Source organism: Diplotaxodon limnothrissa, linkage group LG10, assembly GCF_057381915.1.
Source record: "Diplotaxodon limnothrissa isolate DT_005_m linkage group LG10, D_limnothrissa_male_GT1.1, whole genome shotgun sequence".
Classification (NCBI taxonomy): Eukaryota; Metazoa; Chordata; class Actinopteri; order Cichliformes; family Cichlidae; genus Diplotaxodon; species Diplotaxodon limnothrissa.
Genome location: NC_140605.1, coordinates 9,008,289 through 9,027,251, shown reverse-complemented (window position 1 = coordinate 9,027,251; position 18,963 = coordinate 9,008,289). Strand labels below are relative to the sequence as shown.

At 41.0% G+C, this 18,963-nt stretch overlaps 1 protein-coding gene across 1 annotated transcript in view; it reads right to left on the bottom strand.

Moving 5' to 3' along the window:
• The window catches only part of zswim7 (zinc finger, SWIM-type containing 7), a 30,621-nt gene that overhangs the window by 11,124 nt on the left and 534 nt on the right, over positions 1 to 18,963 (bottom strand). The window contains exon 2 of the mRNA XM_085363392.1: positions 8,216 to 8,237. Coding sequence (XP_085219518.1) covers positions 8,216 to 8,237 — 22 coding nt within the window. The remainder of the gene's footprint in view (positions 1 to 8,215; positions 8,238 to 18,963) is intronic.

Below are 18,963 nucleotides of genomic sequence, written 5' to 3'. Positions count from 1 at the left end.
TTTACATCTGTCACATATGGGGGAAGTTGAAGGATGAATTTTGTGTAGCCGAACCTTGGAATAATGTAGCCGATGGACAATTTTAAATTGTATTAATTGATGTCTGCTGTTAACAGAGCAGGAATGAATTTTTGATAGGCATTTGTCCCACATTGATTCTGATATTTCTATGCCCAATTCCTCCCTCCAAGCGTCTCTTATCCTCGTAGTCTGCACTTCAATGCTGTCAGCAAACAAATGTACAATTGTAGAAATCAAATGTTTGGAGTAAGGAGGGCTCAGGAACACCTTAAAAAGGTTATGTTCATGTGGAACATCTTGGCAATTCTTCATATTGGATTGCATAAAATGCCTGACTTGTAGGTAACGGTAAAAATGTGAATGCGGTAAATCAAATTTTTGCTTAAGCTGATTAAATGATGCAAATTTTCCATCTATATAAAGATCTTTGAATATGATTAAGCCCTTCTCCTTCCAAACATAGGATTTATCATCCCAAGAAGGCAAAAAGGCATGGTTATCACATATTGGTGCCTGCACAGAGGAGTTTGGCAGTTAAAAAAAACAACCTCTAACTTGGTTTAAAATTCGCACAGATTATTTCAGAACAAACCCCAGTTTCTTAAGACTTTCTGTATGAAAGAAAGAACGGCACTAGTATGGGCAGAACTTTGTGCCATCAGAAACTAAATTTGAATAAGATCAATTCAAATTTGAATTGCTCAAATTTAATCTGAATTGCTCAACTTGAATAAAACCTTCTGAAGCTGAATTTGAATTAGCCTAATTTGAAATCCAATAAATTGATTTGAAAATGATCATCACTGAATCGAAACAGAATTTTACATTATGAAAATTAATTAATTTAATTTGAAATTGTATTCATCCTTCTTTAAATTTAGCTTTTGAATGCTTTCAGTTTCACTGCTCACCATTCAATTTCAGTTCTACAATTCAGTTTTTGGGGGCATACATCCAGGCCATTTGTGAAAGCCGCAGAGTAATCGAGCACCGTTTGTACCTGCAGACCTTCCTACAGCATCTTGAGTTGGAGCGGGACACAGATTTAAGTATTCAGAAGTCATTCGTCATGTCAGATGACCGGCAGATAAACGTTCAGGTTGGTAATAAATATATTACCTGTATAAGAAAAAGCATCATGTAAACAAATGATATCTGATAACTGTTATGCTTATTGTAGCTGTTTGCTAAAAAAAAAAAAAAAAAAAAAAAAAAAAAAGCTAAATTTAGCTTAGTTTGCCCTGGGTTCAGCTTCGACAAATATGATCGACTGTTTCCAGTAGAATATGATCAGTGTTGGGTAAGTTACTTTAAATTAGTAACTTAGAAGTAACTAGTAATGTAACTATCAAAAGTAACTTGATAGTTACTCGTTACTTTCAAAGTAACTAGTTACTAGGGAAAGTAACTTTGGTTTAACTCAGAATTCTCTTGTTAATGTGTTGCTTCCATAACTGGATACCCAGCAAGATTTCCAGTCTTCTAGCTTGCTTACTTGCCACAAGTGCACTGTGCCACCTACCAATAGAAAGGAAAAGATAATGTGCATACAGTGGGGCAAAAAAGTATTTAGTCAGCCACCGATTGTGCAAGTTCCCCCACTTAAAATGATGACAGAGGTCAGTAATTTGCACCAGAGGTACACTTCAACTGTGAGAGACAGAATGTGAAAAAAAAAAAAAAATCCATGAATTCACATGGTAGGATTTGTAAAGAATTTATTCGTAAATTAGGGTGGAAAATAAGTATTTGGTCATCTCAAACAAGGAAAATCTCTGGCTCTCACAGACCTGTAACGTCTTCTGTAAGAAGCTTTTCTGTCCCCCACTCGTTACCTGTATGAATGGCACCTGTTTGAACTCATCATCTGTATAAAAGACACCTGTCCACAGCCTCAAACAGTCAGACTCCAAACTCCGCCATGGCCAAGACCAAAGAGCTTTCGAAGGACACCAGGAAAAGTATTGTAGACCTGCACCAGACTGGGAAGAGTGAATCTACAATAGGCAAGCAGCTTGGTGTGAAAAAATCAACTGTGGGAGCAATCATCAGAAAATGGAAGACATACAAGACCACTGATAATCTCCCTCGATCTGGGGCTCCACGCAAGATCTCATCCCGTGGGGTCAAAATGATCATGAGAACGGTGAGCAAAGATCCCAGAACCACACGGGGGGACCTGGTGAATGACCTGCAGAGAGCTGGGACCAAAGTAACAAAGGTCACCATCAGTAACACACTACAACGGCAGGGAATCAAATCCCGCAGTGCCAGACGTGTTCCGCTGCTGAAGCCAGTGCATGTCCAGGCCTGTCTGAAGTTTGCCAGAGAGCACATGGATGATACAGCAGAGGATTGGGAGAATGTCATGTGGTCAGATGAAACCAAAGTAGAACTTTTTGGTATAAACTCAACTCGTTGTGTTTGGAGGAAGAAGAATACTGAGTTGCATCCCAAGAACACCACACCTAGTGTGAAGCATGGGGGTGGAAACATCATGCTATGGGGCTGTTTTTCTGCCAAAGGGACAGGACGACTGATCCGTGTTAAGGACAGAATGAATGGGGCCATGTATCGTGAGATTTTGAGCCAAAACCTCCTTCCATCAGTGAGAACTTTGAAGATGAAACGAGGCTGGGTCTTCCAACATGACAATGATCCAAAACACACCGCCCGGGCAACAAAGGAGTGGCTCCGTAAGAAGCATTTGAAAGTCCTGGAGTGGCCTAGCCAGTCTCCAGACCTCAACCCCATAGAAAATCTGTGGCGGGAGTTGAAAGTCTGTGTTGCTCGGCGACAGCCCCAAAACATCACTGCTCTCGAGAAGATCTGCATGGAGGAATGGGCCAAAATACCAGCTACTGTGTGTGCAAACCTGGTAAAGACCTATAGTAAACGTTTGACCTCTGTTATTGCCAACAAAGGTTATGTTACAAAGTATTGAGTTGTATTTTTGTTATTGACCAAATACTTATTTTCCACCCTGATTTACGAATAAATTCTTTACCATGTGAATTCATGGATTTTTTTTTTTCCCACATTCTGTCTCTCACAGTTGAAGTGTACCTCTGGTGCAAATTACTGACCTCTGTCATCATTTTAAGTGGGGGAACTTGCACAATCGGTGGCTGACTAAATACTTTTTTGCCCCACTGTATTTCCACAAGAGAAATCCCATGCCTGGACCGTCGTTGACCGCCGCCATGATTTTAGCCTACGTCACAAAATCATGTGCGCTTTTTACATCCAACAGGAAAACTGCAGTTGTGGTGCTTTTGATTGTACTCAGAACTCGGAAATTCTGCCTTCTGAATAGGAAGATGTAGGTAACACCAGACTGCAGATGAGCTGCATACAGGGCTGGACTGGGACAAAAAAAATCGTCCCGGGCATTTTGACTAGAGACCGGCCCACTATTATAGGAAAAATCATAAAGCCTTTGAATGAAAATAAACACTGTTGTGACAGTGATGTACACTGTCTTGATGGTATATATGTATCAATCTATCAATCGTTTGTTGTAAGACTCAGATAATAATTTTTCATTTTTTTTTTTTTTAATAAAAGCTAGACATTTTAAATGAGAATAAGAAAGTATTTCCTTGTGCCCCCCTTTCCCTTTTAATGCCCTACCTGGCCCCCTGGCAACACTTTGCTAGACCCGCCCCTGCACAGTTACCAGCTGTCAGCTACTTAGAAAAGGATCCTGGTTTTATTTGTCTCTCAGAAACAGTTCATAACTTCCCTTCAACTCATTCATGTCACCTAAAAGGTAAACCTGTTTCTCCATCACCTGTTCAGCTCTGATGATTCAGTAAGGACATCTCCTGGTTTCATCTTCATGTTTCCCTCTCACCAGATAACCAAACCATATCATGACCAGCAGCTTTTACAGCTGTGGCTCCAGCAAACATCAGCTGATACTAGAAATTAATATTAAATAAATTCTAACAACAGCTGATCAAGCTTAAACGTGCAGCTGTTGTTTAACGCGAGCTCCGCTGGTTTCTTCTTTCTGGCGCGAAGTGGGCGATAAACAAACGAGAGAAAAGCCGATCACCTGATCATTGATCAGTTTCATGATTGAAGTAGAAACGGGAGAGGGAGGGGAGAGAATAAGAGAAGAAGAGGCAGCTGACAGCGTAAAGACAGAATAACTTCAGCTTTGTGTCTTTTTCATTGTAGCTGAAGTCCGGGACAAACTGTCTTCCTTTTCACCTCAATATGAAACGTGTAATATTTTCTCTGAATACCAGACTATTCTGGGTTTTTTTTTTTTAATGGGACAATTGGCAACTCTAATAATTAACCTTATGAACAAAATAAAGTTTAACATCAGTAACATAGCACCCACCCAGCTGTATAGAAACCCCGTCATGCTAGCTAGTACGCAGTACAAAAAAAGTCAGCATAACGAAAATAAACTCCACCTAAACTTGGTTTATATCTGACCCAGAAAGACTGCAGGTCATAACTTCTTACCTGAAGTTCAGTTCTCCTGACACTCGGACCGGTGGCCGGTCCTTAGTTACTTATTAAAAAACACGATTTACAACCTGAAGAGGTGATAAAGCGATAGATCTTTCAGCCCAATTCTACTTTTTCTGCATAATCCATCATACAAAATGTAATCAAATGGAAAAGTCTCTTTTTAAAACTTGTTTTATCCATTTTAATCTTTTAACTTTATGCATCAGGCAAAAATTAAATTATATGCAACATTCTCTGACTGGAAGAAATTAGTTTAACATTTAAACCTATTTTCTGCACATTCCAGCACATAAAATAAAATATTTTTTGTGTTTACACTCAGTCTTTCAAATAGATGCAAGTAAAACACAGCAGAAAATAAATAAAATCAAAGACTAGCGGTCCTGTTGCTCTATTTTCACCTGTAAAGCAGGAGTGGGGTAGGCGGAGGTTTACCCTGGTGCAGGTGTGCTGCAGCGGTCAGTGGAAGAATCCGCGAGTTTCTCTGTGAATTTCCCATTACGTCGTTGCGCAGTTTTCTTCCCACGCACAACGGACGCTAATGTTTTTGTCACTCTTTATGGAATCAAACTCAAAGTAAGGTCAGTACTTCCACGCTTTAAACGCTGCACGCTCATCCTCTCTCCTGCACTCGATATATGATCCATTGTTGATCTGCACACAGCTGTTGTCACGAACGTCGCACTCGCTTACGTCATTGTCATGAGACATTCTCGCAAAAAAAATAAAAATAAATAAATAAAATTAAATAAAATTTAAAAATTCAAAAAAAAAAAAATCACGGTTTTAGTAACGCAGTATTCCTACGGGAAAGTAACAGTAATCTAATTACCGTTTTTGCAATAGTAATCCCTTACTTTACTCGTTACTTGAAAAAAGTAATCAGATTACAGTAACGCGTTACAAGTAACACGTTACTGCCCATCTCTGGTCCCAACACTGAATTTGATATACAACTATCACTGAAACAGCAAACTTTGTGGGGGGAAAAACCTCAACACTTCTCATTCTCTAAATGTTTGGCCACAGCTGTATATTACACTATAAGTGCTTGTTCACTCTTGTCAGTAATTACATTTCTAAGTTCTCTTTGTGCAGTTACAGGTAAACAATATCCAATATTTTATCTAAATGACTGCTTTGTCTTTGAAAAGGTGATGGTCCAGTTCTACTCTAAGTACTTCCTTACGGTGGCTCACAGGACAAGAACTCAAGTTGAGCAATTCAGAATCAATCTGAGCAATTCAAATTCAACTTATTCAAATTCAGTTTTTGATAGCACAGAGTTCTGCCCATACAATAGCCCATGTTAAAAAAAAAAGAAAAAAACCCCAAACAAACCTCAAAAACATTTAAATAAAAAACCACAATGGTGGAGAGGGAGACGAAGAGTAACTGGCTTCTTTTTTCCCCACTCTAACCGTGTTCACAGGCCGTTCCAGTGTTCATCTGTCTTATACACTCGATCAAATAACAAATATAAAGTTATACAAGTTAGAAATCAAAGTGTGTCTTCCAGCGAACATTAAAAAAATAAAAATGGAATTTAGCGCATCTCAAATAAATAAATAAATAAATAAATGAATAAATAATTCAAAAAGTAGCTATATTAATACTGAAAAAAAACAAGAAGGTAAAATATTCCCTCCAAACAAAACTTATAAAATTTTAAATGCGCAAATCAGTCCATCCATGATTACATTGTGCTGCAATGTAGTATGCGCCTGCGTGAGTGTATCGTCTATGTTGGTTATTGGACTGACGATCGTCGGTTGGAAATTTTTTACATATTGCCCAACCTTACTAGTCATAAGCCACACTCTCAAAGCAGTCCTAAGGGGGGGGGGGGTTGCGAGTAATGCTTGTGAGAAACAAAAGGTTATAAAGACGAGAGGCACACTGCATATCTACACAAACCACACACTCATCTGTGGTGGAGCATCTTGAACCCCCCCCCCCCCTTTTTTTTTTCTCTTTATATACACATCATTTTCGTCGCTGCATGTCTCCTCGGGTTAGTGCAGATAGTTACTTTAACACAACACTCTATGTGTCTAATTAGAGCACATGTTAAATGGTTTCAAACCAGACTTCTATTGGTTTAAAGGTCTATCCTATGAAAAAGGTCATTCAATCATGTTAGATAATCACGCTGAAGTTCAGTGCAATAAGAACAACATCCCTTTATCCATTACATCCCCATCACTCAGTTTGTTTTTATTAAAATTCTGACTGGAATCATTAATGTGGACAACCTAATTGTGCTGCTATATGATAAATATGCTTCTACAAAGCCTGGGAGATTTAAAAAAGAAAAAGACAAAAAAAAAAGACAAAAAACAAAAGTCTACTAGTGAATTGCCAGAGTGTGATGAGCCCCTAAACCAGAGGCTTCCTGTGTGATAAACAGGATGTGGTGACAGGGAGCACTCCTGTACTCTCAACATTTCGAGCCACTTTGCCAGGAAATCTCACAGAACACCATCGCAGTCCTATCGGTGTCTGTGTCACATGGGGAAACCCAGACTGCACGCATGCATAGTTGGTCATTGTCAGTGTGGTTTATCCACATCACACCCACTCAGAACCAAATTTTTTCTTACTAAGAACATAACTCAGACAGGAGTGGATCACTACTTTTATTGACTGTTTGTGGAGGTTCTCAGTCATCCAGGTCATCGTAGTCTAAGGAGGTTGGAAAGAAAAGCGTCTGGCTCACAGTGGACGTAAATGGCTTCTTTCACTCCTCTTTCAAACCATCTGTCCTCTCTGTCCAAAATGTGAACGTTGGCATCCTCGAAAGAGTGTCCTTTGTCCTTTAGATGCAGATGAACTGCTGAGTCTTGTCCTGTGGAGGTGGCTCTTCTATGTTGTGCCATGCGCTTGTGAAGTGGCTGTTTGGTCTCTCCGATGTAGAGGTCTGGACATTCCTCGCTGCACTGTACAGCATACACCACATTGTTAAGTTTGTGTTTAGGAGTTCTGTCTTTTGGGTGAACCAGTTTCTGTCTAAGTGTGTTGCTGGGTCTGAAGTACACCGGGATGTCGTGCTTGGAGAAGAGCCTCCTGAGTTTCTCTGATACACCGGCTACATAGGAGATGAAAATGTTGTTGCATCTGTCTTTCTTATCCTCCCTCGCTGGTGTCTGATCTTCTTTTCTGTGCATCTTTGCTGACTTTATAAACGCCCAATTAGGATAACCGTATGTTTTAAGTGCTTCCTTTATGTGTGTGTGTTCCTTCTTTTTCCCTTCTGGCTTAGAGGGAATATTATCTGCCCGGTGGTGTAGGGTCCTAATTACCCCAAGTTTGTGTTCCAGAGGGTGATGGGAGTCAAAGAGGAGGTACTGCGCAGTCCAGGAAAGGCAAACAGTTGTCCTTTACGCTGTGCACACTGAAGAGAATGACAACCTCAACATTCAAGTTTACCGGAAGCCCACACACAGACCAGTACCTCCTCTTTGACTCCAAGATGAAATCCAAGATGCCCTCAGTATTTGATAGGTGGATGAAAGAAATCAGAAGTACAGTACAAGCGTAGTGTGTAGTCATCAGAAGTTTAGTACAACTAAAGAAAATCAAATACATGCATGGAAAGACTGTTTGTGTGTGTTTGAGTGATTTTTCTTTTCTGGTGTACTTTTATACTAGTTGAACATTTTGATAATCAGATAATCAAAGAAAGAAAGAAAATAATACTTACGCAATCAGCAGGTCATTGGGAACTGCAAGAAGAAGAAAAAGTGAAGGTGTAAACAATTTATCAGCTGCTGCAGGGCTTGTAAGATAACACTTGGCTATTGTGTTGATGTTGAGGTAAAGATGAACTATGTAGGCAAACAGAACGTTTACTTTGTGTTTACACTTTTTTAACTTGCCTCCTTCTTCATTAGCCAGTGGAAAACTCTTCCCAGCAATTGAATGTGTGGAAGTCATTAAACTGCAAAAATACCTCATTATGCTTTATTATAATCACTGTTTTACAGTTCATTTTATCTGTCAGACTATTTGTTATGATGGTGAAAAAAAAAAAAATTCAGGCGCACTCCACCACCATACTTTTGTATTCTATCACATATTTCTAAACTGGGATAGCTCTGGCACTTGAAGTCCAATAAAAACTTTAGCACACCCTCACTGCTTCCACAGGAATTAAGAAGATAAGAAGCAGTCAGGTTTTGCTAATCAAATGCATGTAAATAACTGATGATCAGCAAGAGTGAAGACCACTTCTCACTCCAACACTCCAACTTGCTAGTATGGCGCATTAAGGTATGTGTTAACACCCCAGGAGTGGACGACCCAGAAAATTCCCTCTGAAGTCAAAACATACAAAGCTCAAAAAACCTAAAAACTCTAAGAATTACCGCTCAGACTCTCCTTTGTTAAATGTTGAGCTCATTAAAGTTATTGTAGAAATCTGAAACAAAGTGAGGTGCACATAACCAGGCTGTTGTTACCTTTGCAAAGGGGTACAGGCAAACAGTACTGATAGCCTGACAGCAGTCTGCATGCTTTTTTATAAAAATCGACTCTAAGCATTGAATATGTTATTTTGAGTTTATTCCCAGAGTGGCCTCTTCATTTCAGGTTAGTTTTTACAGTTTGAAAATGTTCAGATTTAGTCTTTTTTACTATTATTGCATGGAGAGCAATCATTTTTAGGATCTTAGGAGAAATCAGAATAGGTATTAAAATAAAAAAACAACTTTACTGAAAGCAGCTGTTTTTCACATCTAGTTTGACTTTTTAGTTTCATTTTATTTAACTATAAAACCTTGATCTGTGTTTGGGGTGTTTATTTCCCATCCGCCTTGAAAAGTAGGTCATTTACAGTGGCTTGCAAAAGTATTCGGCCCCCTTGAACTTTCCACATTTTGTCACATTACAGCCACAAACATGAATCAATTTAATTGGAATTCCACGTGGAAGACCAATACAAAGTGGTGTACATGTGAGAAGTGGAACGAAAATCATACATAATTCCAAACATTTTTTACAAATGAATAACTGCAAAGTGGGGTGTGTGTAATTATTCAGCCCCCTGAGTCAATACTTTGTAGAACCACCTTTTTCTGCAATTACAGCTGCCAGTCTTTTAGGGTCTGTCTCTACCAGCTTTGCACATCTAGAGACTGAAATTCTTGCCCATTCTTCTTTGCAAAACAGCTCCACAACTGCCCTGTGACGGCCTCAAAGGTTGTCTAAGAGAATATTGGGAGCAACAACACCATGAAGTCCAAAGAACACACCAGACAGGTCAGGGATAAAGCTATTGAGAAATTTTAAGCAGGCTTAGGCCTGCTTAAAAGGCCTAAGCCTGCTTAGGCCGCGTATTGAGGCTTGCTTCGTTTATGGGAGGAGCTGAAAATGATGACGTCCGAAGCCTCGCTGCCCGGCTGTACCACGTGACTGGTTCATGAAGTGGTTTGAACTTTGCCGCGAGCTATGACAGCGATATTAACCCCTCAGACTTCATTCAAAATGTGGGTGTTTGATGGAGAGTTGTGGTTAGTGAGAGTTTGGAGACAGTTTGGAGGTTTATGAGAGTGAGGAGAGAAAGTCAGGAGAGAATGGATTTCCCAAGCCTTGAACATCCCACGGAGCACTGTTCAAGCGATCATTCAGAAATGGAAGGAGTATGGCACAACTGTAAACCTACCAAGACAAGGCCGTCCACCTAAACTCACAGGCCGAACAAGGAGAGCGCTGATCAGAAATGCAGCCAAGAGGCCCATGGTGACTCTGGATGAGCTGCAGAGATCTACGGCTCAGGTTGGGGGAATCTGTCCATAGGACAACTATTAGTCGTGCACTGCACAAAGTTGGCCTTTATGGAAGAGTGGCAAGAAGAAAGCCATTATTAACAGAAAACCATAAGTCCCGTTTGCAGTTTGTCACAAGCCATGTGGAAAACACAGCAAACATGTGGAAGAAGCTGCTCTGGTCAGATGAGACCAAAATGGAACTTTTTGGCCAAAATGCAAAACGCTATGTGTGGCGGAAAACTAACACTGCAGATCACCCTGAACACACCATCCCCACTGTCAAAGATGGTGGTGGCAGCATCATGCTCTGGGGGTGCTTCTCTTCAGCAGGGACAGGGAAGCTGGTCAGAGTTGATGGGAAGATGGATGGAGCCAAACACAGGGCAATCTTGGAAGAAAACCTCGTGGAGTCTGCAAAAGACTTGAGACTGGGGCGGAGGTTCACCTTCCAGCATGACAACGACCCTAAACATAAAGCCAGGGCAACAATGGAATGGTTTAAAACAAAACATATCCATGTGTTAGAATGGCCCAGTCAAAGTCCAGATCTAAATCCAATCGAGAATCTGTGGCAAGATCTGAAAACTGCTGTTCTCAAACACTGTCCATCTAATCTGACTGAGCTGGAGCTGTTTTGCAAAGAAGAATGGGCAAGGATTTCAGTCTGTAGATGTGCAAAGCTGGTAGAGACATACCCTAAAAGACTGGCAGCTAGTGATGTGACGTTCTGTATCGAGGCTTCAAAGCTTGTGCCAAGTAATTTAGGGGGAGTTTCCGCGATGCGCGTATCGAGGCTTGCTTCATTTATGGGAGGAGCTGAAAATGATGACGTCCGAAGCCTCGCTGCCCGGCTGTACCACGTGACTGGTTCATGAAGTGGTTCGAACTTTGCCGCGAGCTATGACAGATATAAACCTCTCAGACTTCATTCAAAATGTGGGTGTTTGATGGAGAGTTGCGGTTAGTGAGAGTTTGGAGACAGTTGGGAGGTTTATGAGAGTGAGGAGAGAAAGTCAGGAGAGAATGGATTTCCCAAGCCTTGAACATCCCACGGAGCACTGTTCAAGCGATCATTCAGAAATGGAAGGAGTATGGCACAACTGTAAACCTACCAAGACAAGGCCGTCCACCTAAACTCACAGGCCGAACAAGGAGAGCGCTGATCAGAAATGCAGCCAAGAGGCCCATGGTGACTCTGGATGAGCTGCAGAGATCTACAGCTCAGGTTGGGGGAATCTGTCCATAGGACAACTATTAGTCGTGCACTGCACAAAGTTGGCCTTTATGGAAGAGTGGCAAGAAGAAAGCCATTATTAACAGAAAACCATAATAAGTCCCGTTTGCAGTTTGCAGTATCAAATGTTGCTGACCGGGCCTGTAAAAATGAGTTTTGGGCTCAACTACTTTCTTTCTGAGACCTTCAGAGGTTGAAATTAATCCAACACCCAAACAACACATTAGATCACAGCTCGATAAACTTACTGACAACAGACAGCAAACTATATGTTTAAAGTTCAATTTCCCCAAATCATAATTACACAAATGTGCACATAGGCTGTATACTATCACATGTGTGTGGTATTGCAGCAGAGTAGCAGCACGTTACTCTTGTGCCTTCCCTCCAGCCTCAGTCCACCTTGCTATGCTTCTCATCAGCAGTGTTGTTGCTGTTGAGGGACAACACTGCTCTGTGCCCTCTAAAAGCACTTTAAACTGATGTCCAGGTTGTGTCATCTTGCTCATTTTCTTCCTCTGGCAGGAGCTTGATACTTGTTTGTGGTCAGGGGACATGGCTAATAGGCTGTAGCTTGGATAGATTAGCACATGTCAGGGCTGCCATGTGGAGCTCTTTGTCCATTTTCTTCTCTTTCTCCTTCAGCTGTCATTATCATCCCAATCATAATGTGTATACATGTCTCACAATGGAAAATAAGAGAATTTAACAAAAAAAAATTTCCCCAGTTATGAGTCATGATTTCTTTAATCTGAGCTTCTGATTAAGGTAAAAAGACTAGTAGGGACTGTCCATTGGCACATTTGATGGGCAGCTGAAGGGTGTTGTAGCAAGTTGCTACCCGTTGTGGCGAAAACTGTGACGTGGAGCTTTCTGATGAGCCTGCTTGTTGATATGAAACCTGAAGATGTGGGCTGTGGTCAGTAATGAATCACTGGAACAGTCTTCTGGTGCCATGCATGGTGGCAGTGTAGGTAGAAGTTGAGTTGGTGGAGCCACTGAAAGGGCACAGTCGAGGTCATGGTCCACTCTAGTCCTCTTCATCTGTCAACAATCTGAGCTCGAGGGTGGAAATGCATTTTTCCAGGATGATCCGTCACTGTTCATTTTGGACCTCAGATCCAATGAGCCATGGACTCACACTTCTGAAATTTGAAATAAACTGTGGTGCATACAACCAGGTGTTTTATTTACTTTTGCAAAAGGCATCAAACAAATATACAGACAGCCCGACAGAGGTGTGGATGGTTTGGACAAAGAGGGACTCTAAGCCTAAAATATTTATAGAGAAATGCTATCGCACATCTACATGTGGTATATGTGAAAGATTGCATGGAGACTGTCTCCATATTCTGACGCTGTTTCAAATAATTTCCATTACACAGTACAATTAGGAATAACAAAGCATGACAAACAGCCCATATCAGCTGTTAAGCACGGTGGTGGAGGGGTGGAGATTTGGGCTTGTTCTGCAGCCACAAAACCTGAACACCTTGCAGTTACTGAATCTACCCTGAACTCCTCTTTAGGGCTGCCACAAACGATTATTTTGATAGTCAACTAGTCACCGATTATTTTTGCGATTTGTCGACTAATCAGATCGTGCATCCATTGGATGTAAAACGTACAGCTTATTGCACCAGCATGCATCTGCTCTTATATAACTATCATTAGCTTACAACTTTAAGTGTTTAATGTATGTGCTAACTAAAAATAAAGACAAGATGATAGTTTATTAAGTTTTAATGAAATCTGCAGATTGTTTCGGTGGAGTTTAATAAACTCAGCAGTCTGCTCCTTGCTATCTAAAATATAACAGGACTCCGGAGTATATTCTCGAGCATCTCACACTAGAGCAGGGCGATATGGTCAAAAATATTTATCACGATATATATTTGAAAATTTGCGATAACTACCGTAATTGTCGGGCTATAAGCCGCTACTTTTTGCACAAGCTTTGAACCCTGCGGCTTTTAGTCAGGTGCGGCTTTTCTATGGATTGTCCATGATTTTTGTCATATCGTAAGACGATTTGTTTTGTTTGTTCCGCTGTTGTACGGCACTACGTTGCCTGGCGGAAGGGCATGTGATCAGACACACAGTATCGGGGTTCAAGAGTGGTATGTTGGTCACATGTCCATCCGCCAGGCAACATAGTGCCGTACAAGTAGCGCGAAAAACAAACTTCAAAGTAGCGCTACACGTTCAGCCGGAGGCGTGGATGACAAGCGGCAATAAACTTGCGAAAAGCAAGTTATGCTCAACTCCACCGGTGGAATCTGACAGCGTGGAAAAGTGTGAAAACATCCACGATCACCAACGGATTTCGAAGGGCTGGACTGCTGCATGATGGAGAGGAGGACACCGCCACGGCCCTTCTGAGGGTGTTCGACTCTGACACTGACAACGAGGATTTGTTTGGTTTTGAAAGTGACAACAAAGGAAAGAAGCTGAGAGTGGATGACGAAGCCATCCTGAGCCTGTTCGTTTCCGACACTGGAGAAGAGGACTTTGGTGGTTTTAGTGCGCAGGAAGATGGTGGTGAATGACTGACTTTTCTTCTTGTTAAAGCCGTGTCACTGCACCTGAGCCTAAAAGGTAGTCTGAATCTATTTTTCTGGTGTGCTGTAGGTTATTGTTATGTACTACATTTGTTACTCATTTATGAAGCACAGTACATGTTTCGTACTTGTAATTACCGCTACTTGTACATATACCAAAAAAGTTGTGCAAATATGTACCCATAACTTGTTTTTCAAAATATTAATAAAAGGGGTGTGTCTCCAAACAGCCATCTCTTTCCTGACAATTCCCTTTGTGCATATTCTCTTACATATGATAAGTCAACATTGAAACACCTGCGGCTTTTAGTCAGGTGTGGCTAATGTATGTACAAAACAGGATTTTCCCCTGATTTTAGCTTGTGCGGCTAATATTCAGGTGCGCTTTGTAGTCCGGGAAATACGGTATATAACTGACAATAATTGATGCGAGACAAAATACAACTCCACAACTTTACTAGCGCAAAAACCCCCCATCCATTTATTTTCACTTAAACAAGCAGCTGTTTTTTTATGTGCATTAAAGCTATATAAAAATTTAACAGTGCAAAAGCAAATTCCTTGCTGAAAGTTTAACCAAAAGGCATTTCCAGTAGAAATTGGCTGACATATCCTCACCATAACCATGTATAATATCCACTGAAGTTAAAAACTGGTGCTTTGCAGCATTAAACTGCAGTGTGCCAAATAAAAAAGTCAAATACGTATTTTTCGGACCATAAGGTGCATGGGATTATAAGACACATTAAGCAAAACAAAGCAGTCAGATAAATCAAACTATTCAACTGATTCTTCTTGCTTCCTCCACTTCTGTACCATTGATTCATTAATGCTGTATTCTATCACAGCTTCTCTATTCCCATGTTGTTGCAGTATATTGATGACTAACATTCTATTGTGGATGGATTATCTCAGTTGTTCTCCTGACTGAAGTTTGGTCTGTTTACAGCATCCTACCATGCGATTGCATTTGTCTCTAACCATCAGGAACCCTCACGTTAACTTTTATCGAGTGGAAAAGTGTTAGCGTTCATCCTCCAGCTTCACTGTTTATGTTATGCTAACATAGCTATGTCGCTAGCGATCACCTAGCACATAGCCCAACTTCAGTAACCCTACGAACGTCACTGCCATTTAGTTTCCTGTCTTCATTTATGTTGGAAGTGATAGCAGAGCAGTACGTTTGAATTATTATTATTATTTTTTTTTTAAATCTCTCAGTCAGAACATGTTATATCATACTTAGCTCGCTAGTTTAGCTAGTTACCTAACTTCTGCTAACTTCTTGCTAACTTTTAATTCCGTTAAATGTAATGCATTCTGTTTTCATGGATGCCTGGATGTTAAACTTCATAGTTACACCTGGTAAAGCAGCAATGCTGATCGTTTTATTAAAGATGAAAGAATTTAGACAGTTTTTAACTCTCAGTGATGCTGCAGTGTTTGTTTGACTTTGGGAACTGAAGGAGACGAGTTTAGGACCCAGATTACTCCGAGATTTACGAGCACCATAGTCCAACAAATACAGCAATAACAACGGCCTGCGTGCATGTTCTACACAAAAAAAGAAAAAGAAAAAAAAAGTGCTTTGGTGGGTATCTGACAGGCAAACACCAAACCAGTTCCACATCACTGAAGCGGCACCATTTTTACAAACCAATTCTGGTTTATCTGTTTCACTCAACGATCCGCTTTCTCCCTTCTCATTCTCCGTTGCTGCCATGCTTTTTCGGCCATGTGCGTATGAAAACAAAGGCACTGCGCATGCGCGTTTTACCCATATTCTATCGCGATATTTCATTTTCTTATCGTTTCCTAACATTGTACCAGTATTACCATGAACAGTATAATATGGCCCAGCCCTATCTCACACTTTTGATAATCAGTTGTCTGCTTGACGTTTATTCAGCTGTGTAAAAACTATAACTCTAACCGATTTACTCAGGAAGAAATAATATACTGAAAAAAGCCAAACAATAACATTTTTATCTAAGTGACTTATATATATATATCATGTTTAACCCGAGTAGCGAAAGACGGCGGTGGGTTTGAAAACAATTTGCTGGCAGCCCGGTATTCTCACCGGCTCTAAGTGAGCCTTGAACCCCGGCTAGCTATCGAGCTGGTGGGTAACAGACATCTCCGAAAAGGTCGGGCAACGAAGTATACAACCGACCCATCCTTCAAATCTGGGGAAATGAAGGGCACATTTGTCAGCCGCCCTTGTCAGAGTCTTCGAATTTGGACAGTCTTTGTCGTGTCGCTGTAACGTAATTGGCCTACAAATGCGGGCACAGGAGGATGCGGTTCCTGAATTTGGACACAGCTACTATACTGCTTCTTCTTCTGGGTTTAACGGCAGCTGGCATCCTTGTACATGCAGTGCTGCTATCTTCTGTTGCAGTCCATTATTACACTCTTAAATCCTGCTACTTATTCCTGCGTCTCTGGGATCTTACAAAGCTTCAAACGACGCGTCGACTATTAAATTAGTTGTCGACGATTTTGATAGTCGACGTAATCGTGACTAGTTGACTAATCGTGGCAGCCATACTCCTCTTTATACCAAAGTGTTCTAGAGTCAAATGTGCGGCCATTTGTCAGACAGCTAAAGTTTGGCCCAAACTGCATGATATAACACAACAATCACCCAACAGAAAGACTGAAGAAGAAAAGAATCAATGTGCTGACCCATCAAAGCCCCCCAAAAATCAACCTGATTGAAATAAGAAGTGAGACTACTAGAGCTGTACTTAAAGAAATGTATGCAAACCACAATAAAGTGAAGCACTGTTGTGACAAAAAGTACAAAAATATTCCTCCACATCAATGTGAGAGACTAATAGTGTCATAGAGAAAATTATTACTTCAAGTCATTCCTGCTATAGATGGTTTTCCAAGCTATCAAATCAAGGGTTGTAATTTTTTGCACTTAGAGCATTATCTGTGTTATGTTTTCTGGCTATGTTTTCTCCTGGAATAGAAAGATGAGCATGGAGGCAAGCTGTTGCCCATGTGGCTATCTGTTCAAATGTAATGAACCTTAATGCAGGTAAAATGAAACAACTGTTGAGATGGCCTTGGGCAAGGCACTGCCTCAGATGGGCTTTGTGTCAACCTTCTAACTTGCATGGGCATGCCTTTAATAAAAAATAAACACACCAATGCTTAAAATAGGAGTTCATGGTTCAGTTTGGCCATTTATTTGGCTAAAGTACAACCCATAGTTACTAAATAATGTAATATAGTTTATGGAGGCCACCACATATTTCAAATATAACAAGGGTTTCAACAGACAAAAACATGGCTGTGCCATGGGCTCCCTGGTGTCACCTATTGTAGCCAACCTTTACATGGAGGAAGTCGAATGTAAGGCTCTTGGCTCTTTCAAAGGAAGAGTACCCAGCCACTGGTACAGATATGTAGACGACACCTGGGTCAAAATCAAGAAGTGGAATCCTTCACTGCTCACATTAACGCTGTGGATAAAAATACCAAGTTTACCAGGGAAGACACAAAGGATAACCGTTTGCCTTTCCTGGACTGTGCCATGCGCATTGAAGAGAATGGAAACCTCAACACTGAAGTTTACCAGAAGCCCACACACACGGACCAGTACCTCCTCTTTGACTCCCACCACCCTCTGGAACACAAACTTGGAGTAATCAGGACCCTACATTATCGGGCAGATAATGTTCCCTCTAAGCCTGGAGGGATAAAGAAGGAACACACACATGTAAAGGAAGCTCTCAAAACATGCGGTTATCCTAATTGGGCTTTCATCAAGTCAGCAAAGATGCACAGGAAAGAAGATCAGACACCAGCTAGGGAGGATAAGAAAGACAAACGCAATAACATTGTCATCCCCTATGAAGCTGGTGTATCGGGAAAAACTCAGGAGAGTCTTCTCCAAGCCCGACATCTCAGTTTACTTCAGACCCAGCAACACACTTAGACAGAAACTGGTTCATCCCAAAGACAAAAATCCTAAACACAAACTTAATAATGTAGTGTATGCTGTACAGTGCAGCGAGGAATGTCCAGACCGCGGCATTGGAGAGACCAAACAGCCACTTCATAAACGCATGGCACAGAAGAGCCACCTCCACGGGACAAGACTTGGCGGTCCATCTGCATCTAAAGGACATCGAGGATGCAAATGTTCACATTTTGGACAGAGAAAACAGATGTTGTGAAAGAGGAGTAAAAGAAGCCATTTATTTCCACCGTGAGCGACCATCTTTGAACAGAGGTGGTGGTTTACGACACCAACTGTCTGTCATCTATAATCCAGTTTTGAGATACCTTCCCAGACGCCTTAATGCCCACTCACATCCTGGGCCATCTGACCTCAGGAAATCACATGATAGGGTGGGGCCAGGTTTCACAATGAGCTCACCCGAAACCTTGGCTGATTGTGACCTACACCCATTTTCACACCTTGGCTCATGTGATTAGGTAGAGGATCATTAGGGGGTCCATTGTCCCTCGTGGGGGGATACTCCTACATGGCTTAAATCTGGTACTCCACCATTTGACCCTAGAACTGAAGAAGCTTCTCTGATGAGAGGTGAACAGTCTTCAAGAAAATTAAAGACGTCTAGACACGTTTCTTTCCAAGCTCCTTAGACCATGTGAACAATATACACAAAACGTTGATACGGTTCACATATTGTTCATTTACAGCATATATGATAACATATATATGCTGTATATATTATAATTTCTATATAGCATCGTGGGCTAACAAAAACCAATATTACGTAAATTTCTCACAGTCTAATATACCTGTTTTGTTTAGTTAGAAATGGTAAGAAAGACAGATTTCTGTCAAATACGCAGACAAACAGACCATAATTCCATAGATGCTTGGGGTTTTTGGCTGATG